Source organism: Vanacampus margaritifer, chromosome 11 (assembly GCF_051991255.1).
Source record: "Vanacampus margaritifer isolate UIUO_Vmar chromosome 11, RoL_Vmar_1.0, whole genome shotgun sequence".
NCBI classification, from domain to species: Eukaryota; Metazoa; Chordata; class Actinopteri; order Syngnathiformes; family Syngnathidae; genus Vanacampus; species Vanacampus margaritifer.
Window position 1 is genome coordinate 5,329,594 of NC_135442.1, and position 12,120 is coordinate 5,341,713.

Consider the following 12,120-nt stretch of genomic DNA (forward strand, 5'->3'; position numbering starts at 1 on the left):
TTGGTTACTGAAGAACGGAATAAGGTAGAAACAAACTTTTTTTTTCTGATGAAAGATGAGAGTCCAATCTTTCATTTTGGTAGTATGTGTGTTTCCATAGTCCAAACACATAATTTTCTATGGACCTTGAAAGATCAGTCAAAATGCTTAAAATCGGCTGGCACTGGGGACAACCCGTTTCTGAAAACGTCTGGCAGTCAAAGAGTTATTTAACTAAGGAGCCTTTCTGGTCGATGGGCAGTTAGATAATATCCCCGTGTGTTGTTTTTCCGGCCTGGTCTCACGAGCCAGTTTTCCCCCAGTTGCCCCTCAGTGCGGCAGAAATCCTTTAACCTCTGCTGTCATTCTCAAACGGAGTCCATCGCTAGTGCATGTCCCACAATGCAGTGAGGCTGCGGGGCTGCACACGTTCCAGCCCCCAAAAGCCAACACAATTTCTTTTGTTACTTGTTCAACTATTTACTTATTATAATATAGCATATTTACTGTACTATGGGATAAGCCGCAAGTCACACAACTACAGTATGTGTCCTGGGGGGGCGCGACCTTGTGAGTGGCGTCAAGAACATCGTTTTTGTTGACTTTTCAATTATTGAATAATCGATTGCATGTGATGGTGCAGTTATTATTCTTGTCTGCATGGGATATCCTGACTCAAATTCTGCATGGAAATTTGTGACTTCGAGTAGTGAGTGATGTGGGTGTCAGCCAATGAGAATATAGAGTTGGCTGTCTTGTAACAGCATGTTGAGTTGTTGTTTACTATTACCTGTTTGTTTCCTTTGACGTTTGTTCAATAAAATGATTGATAGTGCGCTAGTGGCTTTGTCTACACATTGCACTGTGGACTCTCTCTGTTTTTTGACAGACTCTTTACTCCTGCCTTGACGACACCGAGTGGTGGAAAAATGATCCTTTTGAAGCTCCGACGCACACATTTTTGCTTTGACCTTGCGTTTTTAATTCATTCACTCTGAAGCAACCCATTACGACCACAGGGCATTGTGTTTTGTTGCTATAAAAACATGGAACCTACCAAAAGAAAAATTAGGGTCTCTTCTTTTATCAGGAAAAAAAAGTATATTTAGTTTCCGTTTGCAGCAATTAGCATTAAAGTGTAGCTAAGTTTCATCAATATTTACATCCCTGGTGAAAACAAACAGAAAGAGCTTGTTGCAATATGGTCCTGGCTGATCTCTTATACTCTGCTGCCACCTACTGGCCGTACCATTGCTTTAAGCCACCTCTTCATGTCAGAAGCTGCATCAAAGCCTTCTGTATGCTTTTTCTTCAAAAAAAAACAATCATTCAAAAAACATGTAAAAACGTGTTTGGGAGTGAAGGACAAAGTATTAAAAAACGCGTTTACACATTTTTGGGTTTGAATGAGTTCATCAACTTATTTGAATAATCGTTGCAGGCCTATTTATAATTCAAATTTAGGCTCGCAACAGGAAGAATGAAATAAGTCGGCCAAGCAACAGCTTGCAACTGTGCCATTTTGTCATTTTCATTTCTGTCATTATTCGAAAACTAGCTCTGAGGAATTATGGCAGACTTGGCAGTATTGTTCGTGTCATTATCCTGTCGCATTCATCTTACTTTTCCATAACTTGTGACTGGATCAAAAAGGCCCTAGAAGCTATCGTTTTAGCTCAAACAGTATCAAGAAGTGAACATCAATAGAATACAGAAGGAATGGAATCACTTGGATGTTGCCAAAATGTTTTCTCCTTAAATGTATGACATTTAAGTTTGCTGAGACCTTTTGAGTTGCGCTGAATCAGCAGGAACGAGAAGGCGCTTGAGGCATTTCACGCAGCTCTTGTATTGTCAGCAGGCATGATGACGAAGCGTGTCCGTCGCGTGCCTTCGCTGCCGTGCCGTCATCTGTTTATTTGAGGACACAAGAGGGTACAGGATCTGAATCAGCTCTAGTAGCGCGGGCAAAATCTGGCAAATAAAGGCATGGGGGGGGGGGGGTGCACTATTGTTAAATAAGCATCGAATTTGTTTAATGGTTCCTCTGGCTATGTTTGCAATGCAGATAGTGTTACAGTTTGTAATTTGCAACTTCTGTGTCCGTTTTATTTGGCCAAGGTCTTTTTTTTTTTGCTTTATCACCCTGTGCTCAAACTCATTAAGAACACATTGAATCCATATTCGTTATAGCCTATAGCCAGAGGAAAGGTTTAAGCAGAAACTAATGAGCTTTATTCTGAAAAGGAAGAAAAAAAACCTCATCATGACAGAGAGGATGCAATTAAGTGTGGGGTTGTTTTATCCCTTGAAAGCATTACATAAACAAGTGATTATTCTTTTTTTTTTTTTATGTTGCTAGATTACAGTGATTTTTATATTGTTGCTGTTTTTTTATACACTAAATTAGCATCGCATTTAGTGACCCAAAAACTAAACAAATGTGTAGTTAAAAATATTAGGGTGTCAACTTAACCCATTCGGACCCATAGATGATTGTAGTGGACATATTTGCGTGTCTAAACCAATCAAACGCATACTTTGAATGATGTCAACATTTGTGGTTCATGATTGGATCCTAGCAAACCAATCACAATCGCAAAGTTAATTTTCAGGATTTTCATGTTAAAAATGCTACATATAAGCTTAGTAAATTTACAACACGTTACAGCCATATTATCCTGACGTCCACTATAACAAATAAAAACATGAGATAGATTTTTTTTTCCCATGTTGTTCTTTTGTGGGAAAAAAGTCAGAAGAAAAAATGCAGGTCTGAAAGCGTTACATAGCCTAGAAACAGTCCATTAAATGTAAACGCAGAGATAATGCTATGCTAATTTTGCTAGCCTCTGTGCTATTAGTTTGCTAATTTGTGTGCTAACTTGGCAATAACAAACACAGCCATACGTGGGATTTTTGCGGTCGATGCTGGTACCAATATTGGTGAAGAGAGGAATATTAATTTTTTTCACTCAGAAGTTTTAAGTACATTTTACGAGGAGAGTTTTGAGTACATTTTACCAGTTATTAAAACTCAAGCGATTAGGTACGAACTCATGAGCTTCAAGCTTGGGAGACATCTTCTCTACCACCTGAGCCATGCCACTCTTGCTGGTTCCTACTATATTGCATTGCTGGTGTGTCCAAAAACCAAAAAAGACCAAAAACTGGTCTCTTGGAGGTACAAGGATTCTGCACTTGCAGGACTGGCAAGGCTCACGTGGTAGAGTGGCTGTCTCCCAACCTGAAAGGTGTGTGTTCGTTCCTCAACCCTTTCGTAGGTTTAACCCTGGAGAACCCAAGAACCCTTTTTTTCTTTGGAAAATTATGAATTATACATTAAATGACTGCTATAAGTTCACTAAACACCAAAATATGTTTTTTTCAATTTTAACCCTTTTTTTTTTTTAACTAGCTCAGAGTTGGTAATTTATCAAAATATATACAGTATATAAAACATACTCTTAGGCATTCTGCAACATGATGTGAAATAAATTAACAAAAAAAAACAATTTTACCATCTGATGGTTTGCTGAGAAGATGGTTTTGTTTGGATTGATTTGCAGCTCAACAAAACAGCATTGTTGCCAGCCATCTTGTCACCACCACTCTGGCTCGTGTAAGTGCAATATTCATCCACTAGATGGTCCCATGCAGGGGTCAGAAGTGGCACTCTGGACTTTTGAAGTTAAATTTGTAAAAAAAAAAAAAAAAAAAAAGGTCTTTGTTATTTGAGTGGCAGAATTTATAGGGGCCAAATTTGACCCCGTGGGTTCATCATGGTTAAAAAAAAAAACTGGTCAAATGTACTCAAAACTCTTCTTGTAAAATTTATTTTAAGACTTTCTGAGTGAAAAAACTTCATTCCAACATCATTTCGCAAACAAAACAAAATACTCCTCCCTACCTTATATTTAGGCCAATTAAATAAATACATTTTATTTGAGCGTAACATAGCAACACCCCCTCAATCCCCCCCTGCAGCCTAGCTCCACTTATCTATTGCGGTGATGTGGATAAGAGCAGTGGAGGGCATATTGCAGCAGTTCGAGGGGGTTGAGGTTTCATTTTTTTATTTTTTTTCTCATTGCGGAGGGTACCCAAAGAACACTCGAAAGTAAGTGTGAAAAAGTAAGGCATAATCATGTGACCTTCCTAAGTCTCCTCACAGCTGAAGAGCTGCTCCACGCATGGTCCGATTGGGGCTCGGACTGTAACGGACTGTTGAGAAGCGTTTTTTTTTTCCACACGAGAGGTCTGAGGATCCCCTCATCCGTTCATAGAGTCGTGGCGAGTGTGGCCAGGAAAAAGCTCTTAGTGGAGCGCAGGGAATCCGGCAAAGTGGTGGTGCTTTGGATGACATCTGAGTTTTTCTAATGACTAATGTCTAATGTGTGCCATGTTCTGGCGATTTGCTGCAGAGTGCCACTATTTGACATACAACTCGAAAATGATGAAAGTAACAGCCTCAGTGATGATTGGTAATTAGCTAAATGCCGAGTTCCGCGCGGCTCCCATAGCAACAAAGCCATCAAGGCCAAATGCCAGGTAGGCAAGAGGTGCTTATGGGTGTGTGGTTGGAGCATATCACACATAACTATAATTGTGTGTGTACACACTCTGTATGAGACAATTATGAGCATTTTTTTTAAATAAAGTTGTTAGTTATGTTAAACTGGGTACACACATATTGATAATTAACCCAATGTGATTGTCTGAAAAATTATCATGACAGATTATCGGGTTCTAGGGTGTGTCAACAGCGATTTTTCATCATTTATCCACTCCGAAAACATTTTGAGGGTGAAAATAATAAATGATAAATCCGTTCAATATTTACGATAAAGCTTTAGCATATTTGTGGTCCGCCCAGCGTTTGTGAAGTGAAACGGAATGACAGCCAATTAAATGGCACACGTGCATAATGATAATCGATCTTAAATGTTTTAGTGTTAACTCACTTCCGAGGCCTGATTGTCAGATACCCCGAAAAGATTACCCTGAAGATGATCCCGATCTGCTTAGAAAATCGTAAATGGTAAACCAATTTAATATTTACGATCCCAAATCCTTATGTGTGAGTTGGGCCAAGCTACTTTCTTCTGTGATTATGACATGGAATAGTAACGCAGCCAATCAGGAAGTGACCTGAAGTTTACGCTGTTATTGTACACAAGTAGCAATTGGTTGTGTAAATATTTCTGTTCAATCGGTCTCACAAGTCATCCACCACGATTAAAATCAAAATGTCTTCGTCTTTGTATTTCGAAAGTGGATACCCTCTGGTAGCGTGCTGTTTTTCTTACGTTGGTCTTAATCTTACGCCAGACATTCTGGTTTGGGGGAGGAGACTCGTGAGTGTCGATAAAGATATGGTTATGCGTGAGGAGTACTGAGTTTTTTTTTTTCTTTCTTCTGGAGAGCTCAGTATTGTTCATTCGGTGATTTTACCGATTTGACATGTCATCATCATTGCTCTCTCTTTTTTTTTTTTAATTAATTAATTAATTAATTTTTATTTATTTTTTTTTTAAATTTATTTTTTATTTATTTTTTATTTGTAATTTTTTTTTAGGAGTACTGAGTTGGTCACATGGCAATTTTGTTGTTCGTCATGTGTGGGTTCCTCCACATTTTAAAAATGTGTTTACATGTCGAATATCAGTTTGTGTGTGTACTAGGGTTGGGATTCTACAAGGATGTTTCTTTTATGCAGTTGCGATGTAATTCTATTCTAACTTGCCTTGTCAGCATTTTGCTGCCAGATAATTACTGTGTCTTCTCTTATGGCCCCGATGTGCCATTTTCGGTGTAAAAGACTCCTCGTTTCTCAGATTTGTCAATAGGCGCGCGTAACGCTTACTCAGATAATCACGTATGACTGACCTTCACTCCCTTTACACCCCCCCCCTCCCTGTGTCTTTGTTGCCGTGCATACGCAGGAGCTCCAGTTCGAGCGGCTAACGCGGGAGCTGGAGGTTGAGAGGCAGATTGTGGCCAATCAGCTGGAAAGATGCAGACTCGGGGCAGAATCGCCGGGTGCTGGAAGCAGCAGGTAATGAAACGATTTAGCACACACACAACAGACGCACTCCAACTAAACACATGTTGTGTTGTTGTTGTTTTTAAATCCTTCACTGCTATTCTGTATTCTTTGGTATGATTTTGAGGGGAACTGACTGGAGTTGCATGTTATACCGGTACTATAAAAGTATACCTGCTGTAAAAAATGAAATTATATCATTACCATACATTTTAGGTTTTGGTACTTGTGTGCAGTTTGGCCTAAATAAGCTTAAGTGTGCTGACTTTTAAGTTGCTAATTAGTCAGTCCAGTTAAAATATTTATTTTGTATTTTTATGTGGAAAGAACGAAAGTCGAAAGAGTGTAGTGCGTACGTTTTTTAGCCTCAGGCCTGACCTTTAAAAAAGAGAATTAAACAAAATTGTACGGCATTTAAATGTTCAACCAAACCACGCAATTTTGTCGAGCAAAAGTCTGCTAGCGTAATGCTAATGGTATTGTTTCAGTATCGACAGCACTAGATTTATAGCCTAGCAAGCCACATTTATTTTCTTGAAAAAGAAAGTGGGTCTGGACAGGCGTCCATAGACACCGATTCGGCCAATCAAATTAGTCTATTTGCGTGACGTCATTTTTGTTAAAGCCGATCGAATATCAAAGAGTGGCTCATGTCAACATGAATCTTCAAGTTTTTCCCGCAACGACGACATAAGTCATTCACTACTGTCTCTCTTCGGCTAGTAGCCATGTTGGATTTTTATTCCGTCTGCGCCCCCCCCAAAAAAACTTCAATGAGTCGCTTTTCTGACGTCACGTCTGCTCTTCACTCATTGGTTCATTCCATGTATGTTAGCTCACTTTTGCCCCGCCTCAGAAATGCGACCGATAGCCGCGAGTGAGTCTGGATTTCCAGGCTACTAGAACTGTGCAATATTAATTCTTTAATGTATTGGTGCTACAGTATTTTATTTTTAAACAGATTTTTACAGCATGTTGAATAGCGAAAATCTGCGACTAATTAACGGCAACCCAATAAAGTTGGTGATAGTTTCAATATGCCACAAGATGGCAGCAGAGTACTTTTTTTCCTTTTAGACAAGGCTATGGCCTGACTAAAAATGACAACACAGCTCCTTGGCACTATAAATGGACCAAACCAATATTTATATACTGTACATTATTAGACATGACTTTGACCTGAGTGAGCACAAAACATGTTTTTCAGCAAATATTAAGTTTTTTTTTGTATGGTCTCTCTGTATTGCGGCTTTGCTCATTTTACATGTGGTTCTGGTTCTGTATTTGTTTACACCAAAGACAGAGCATAAAAGTTGACTGTTATCCTTCTTGGTGATGCCGCTCAGTCATAGCTGATGTTTGTTTAGTTCAGCTGAAGGCTGCAAGACAATACATTGGAGCGAAATACAACCCGTGTTTGTAGTGAAAACGCTGAGCCAGTGTTGTGAAGTGTGAACACACATTGTAGCGGAGTGTTATTTGCCTACCGTGGCAGTATTGACTGAGAAGAGCTATTGGGTTTGTTGTGGAAATTTGTCCCCTGTTTCAGAACTGTGGTACAGATGCTACACAGCTGCGGTCATGCGTCATTGACAAATTAGACACATTTTAAGATATCACGCCAAAATGTGCCTTGCTATTAGGCGTGGGCTGTTTACCGGTTTCAAGTTATACAGTAGGTTTAAAATGTCACGGTTTCAAAACCGCTTATATTTTATATCAACGGTTTCCGTGTGGAAAAAAAGTTGTGTCTTTGGGGGATTTTAGGAGTGGCGCTATCATTGATACAGAGAGTGGCTACTAAACTTTCAATATGATATCGCGTTAACAAGAGCGCTACCTAGCACCCTTTGATGAATTCAAGCGAACATTAATATATTACTGTGATGCTGTCTAGAAATGAATCTTTGTTTCTGTGTTGATAGTGAAATAAATGCTAAAGGGGATTTTAGCATTTAAGCTAGCTTGTTATCTACCGAGGCAGATAACAAGCTAACTAGCGTGGCTAAATTCGCTTCCGCTCTGACGTCGCTTGACAACATGGAGAAGAGCCGCAAGTACTTTGATTTTAATTTGAAAAGTTTGTTTAAAAATGACGTCGTATTGATGTTGGTGAACAACAATATATGATAGCAATATAAGCTATAATACCAACTTTAGTAATGCAGTGTTTGGTAACTGAACCAAGATGGCTATTTTTTTCCCTGTAGAGATTTTTACAGTTAAATAACAGTATATGTTTTGCTATTTTAACTTTACATTCAATATATATATATTTTTTTTACTTCTGAGGTACTACTTAACTGTATTTGTATTCTTACTCGCATTGTCCGCATTTTGTGGGCTGTCATTAGAGACACCTCCATATATATATATTTTTTAAACCACTAATACAAACACAATGCCGTATTTACGCCTAAAAATGTGTTAAACATGAGGACAAAGTTACCACCTACAAGCCCCGGGGCATGGCAGCATTTGTAATACAATTGATAGCATTTGCATAATGGCTTTCTCATTTTGTAAGGGTAATGAGTGTCAAATAGTGTTAAAAGCGATCTTTCCATTGGCAGTTGCATTTGGTCTCATCGCTTAAAGAAGTGTTATGTGCATATTGTTTACAAATGTCTACTTAAGACATTTTGATTTCAGCTTTGAGCTGCATTAACCCGGGATATATATTGAGACTCGGGTTCAAAAGAGACGGGTATTGGGATGTTGTTTGGGCCATGTGCTTTGTACATGATGATATATTCTTGCCCTCGAGGCTGCGAAGCAACAAAAAGCGCCGCCAGCAGACTGCACAACTCAAGAGTTGGCTTCTATCGGCGCAGGAGCAGGTGTGCAGCAACTTCAAATACTTCTCTGTACTCTTCAAAACGCAGCACTACGACCATATGCTCGCAATATCGCCATTTTGTCAGCCCGATTTGTGGTAGTTCTTTATTCAGTGCGGTACAATACAATATGTATTTTTTTATTTGATCTGATCTCAGTTATATGAAGATTTTTTTTTATTGTTTTTAAACTTCCAATTTTTAAGTATCTGTTGTGAAAATGAAAGAAATTAGCGAAGATCAGCCAGCACACCACAATTTTTTTTTGAACTATTTGTAAAAAAAAATCATCAGATTTTTCCAGATTTTTGTCCATGTTGTAAAGTGTTAGATATTATTAACATTTAAATTCTTTATTTCATATATTAACCATTGTTATACATTATTAACATTTTAATTCTTTATATTAACTATGTTGAAATGTTTTATAGATGTGTAAAGCAATTAGTGTTGAACTCAGTATAATTTGACCTTAAGCTGGGACATATTATTTGGTCTAGAAGTTCCTTCTCCGTGCGAAAACACATTTGGTCCTTGAGAACAGAATCTGCTTCGAACACACACCCCTGACTCTGTTTGCGCCATCGCTCACGGAAAAGTACCCAGAGAGTATGTTTTGTCTACAAATGAAAGAGAGGCGGTCTGTTTAACTATAAGAAGCCATTTTTCCCCGCGGAAGACACATTCGGCACTCTGAAATTCCACCTGTTACGTGATGTTTGGAGTCTGTCACGATGTCCAGAGATCTCTGTTTTTTTTTATTAAATCATTTTTGCAAAGGTGTTTTTTCTTACATTAAATCTGTCTTCATATTTTTGGAACACGCAAAGAGGACAAATAAATGAATTCCTCTTCAAAAGCTAAACAAAGTAAAACAATAAAATTTTCTGTCTGTAATTAATCATTCTTTGCTGTTGTCAAGGAACCAAAAATATTCATTATTTATTTTTTAAAGTAATCGTCCGATAAATCGGTAATTTAATTTTTTTTCCTGCCAAATATCGGAATCTTCATGAGCCTAAAAAAAAAATGTTTAGTCATTAGCGACAAATGAAACGTTTACTGTAAGTAGTTTTATTAATCACTACATAATGCATATGCTCGGATGATGCCATAAAGAGCCTGAAAAGCCGGATGTAACTCATTGCTGATTAAATAAAAGATGTACTTAAATAAAAACAATAATTGAAAGCTAAATACAACGGAACTGTCCTTAAAATGTACTGTACTTTAAAAGTAAAAAATAATACTGTACAGGATTTTAAACAGTTGGAACAGACTGCATACGTAATTACAATCTTGTGAGGTGAAGCGAGATAAAAATGACTGTATCAGATGATACAGAAAAAGATTAAAGATTTAAATCAAGTACACTGATGCATTCTATGATATTAAAACGCCAAAGTGAAAAACAGACTGGGTTTGCATGTTCAACATGTGTGCCCCAGCAGTGCTTTGCCATCATTCTGGCTCATCATCAAGTGATTATTTGTACTTTTATTTTTTATTTTTTTTTGAATCTTCAAACGGTTGCCACCATTTGATGACGTGAAGCATTTGCGGAGCTTAGTTTTGGAAGCAAACTGTGTTTAGATGTGAAGTTGAACCGCAGCCAGTGTTTGGATATACTGTACAACACTAACAACGACTCATCTGCTTCCCATTGGCTCTTTGCGGACTTACTGGGAACGTGGTGTAAACACGAAAGCGGCGCCTGCTTTTTGTACTTCTAAAAATACTTTGGCAAAGATTAATTCATGAGGTCAGTGGCTCCTGGCAACAAGAAATACACTGCTTCTGTTTTCTCCTTTTTTAGGATGTTCTTGTGTGATTTGAGTGGGGCGTTAAACAAAATGGCGTGCATTGGAATTCATAGAAAACGGGTATATTGAGGAATTTTTAACTCTTTCACTGGCAGCCATTTTCACTGAAGCAACCCCCTTCGCTCCCGGCTGTTTTACTGGATTTTGACTGATTTTGCAAGGCCCGCAGATTAGAGTGTCTTCTTTCATCAGGAAAATAAAGTATATTTCTGTTTCCGTTTTGCAGCATTTAGCATTAGAATATATAGCTTAAGTTTCATCATTATTCACAAACCTGTTGAAAACAGTGGGGGGGAAAAGAGCTTATTGCAACTTGGCCCTGGTTGATCTCTTATACTCTGCTGCCACCTTGCTGGCCATTTTTGTAGTAGCTACCTTTGCTTCAAGCCACCTCTTCAGGTCAGAAGCTGCATCAAAGCCTTCTGTATGCTCTAGCATCAAAACATAAAAAAACGTATAAATCCGTTTTTGGGACCATGGCATTATTTAAAATAGAACGTATTTATGTTTTTGGGAGCAAATGAGTAAAAAAAAAACACAAATTGAAAATTAACACTGTGCTTAACTCTTTGACTGCCAAATAACGTTTAGTAAAATCCTAGGGAGGAGTGCCAAAGACGTTAAAAGACGTTTGTTTCAAAACAGAGGTGAAACTAACCATTTTCTATTGTTGATTACTGAAAAACGGAATAAGGTAGAAACAAACTTTTTTTTTCTGATGAAAGATGAGAGTCCAATCTTTCATTTGAACTATATGTGTTTCCATAGTCCAAACACATAATTTTCTGTGGACCTTGAATGATCAGTCAAAATGCTTAAATCGGCTGGCACCCACGGCATCCCTTTTCTGAAAACGTCTGGCAGTCAAAGAGTTAAGTATAGGAACTTTCCTAAATTTCAGCGCCCCCCCCCCACAGGGCAAACTCCCATCGTGATTTACAGAGCTTTTTAGAGCCCAGCACAGACAAATGAAATGGCTGTCATTGGACATTTGTGAGCAAATGGAGATTAGCTGGAACATTTCGGGTCCCGCCGCGGGGCTCAATAGCCCAGCGGGGGTTACGGCAGGGATTAGGGCGCGCACTAGGGTTTCACTTGGAGATGCTCGATTTCAAACAAAACAGTGTTGAAGAAGAGAGAAAGAAAGAATTAGTAGACTTGAAGCCACGTTTTCCAACGGCTGTAGCTGAGCGGCATAAATAGAATTAGTTACAAAACGTAATGCCGCAACGCTGGTTGGAACATTTTAAATTCAAGGCAGATGAAACCCAACTTCAACGATAGTATCGTTTATCGTGACAGCTTCTGAGAAAATATATGATCCTGAGAAATGTGTTATCCTGACAGGCCTACCAATAAGCTCACATTATCTCCCCTTCGCCATCCAGTTGGCATTCAGCAGGCGCCATTTCTTGTCATCAAGGTATCTCCGTCT

At 38.5% G+C, this 12,120-nt stretch overlaps 1 protein-coding gene across 5 annotated transcripts in view; it reads left to right on the top strand.

Moving 5' to 3' along the window:
- The window catches only part of LOC144060748 (plakophilin-4-like), an 81,211-nt gene that overhangs the window by 31,310 nt on the left and 37,781 nt on the right, over window positions 1–12,120 (top strand). For all 5 annotated transcript variants that reach the window (XM_077580552.1, XM_077580553.1, XM_077580551.1 and 2 more), the window contains one exon: window positions 5,925–6,037. In XM_077580552.1, coding sequence (XP_077436678.1) covers window positions 5,925–6,037 — 113 coding nt within the window. The remainder of the gene's footprint in view (window positions 1–5,924; window positions 6,038–12,120) is intronic.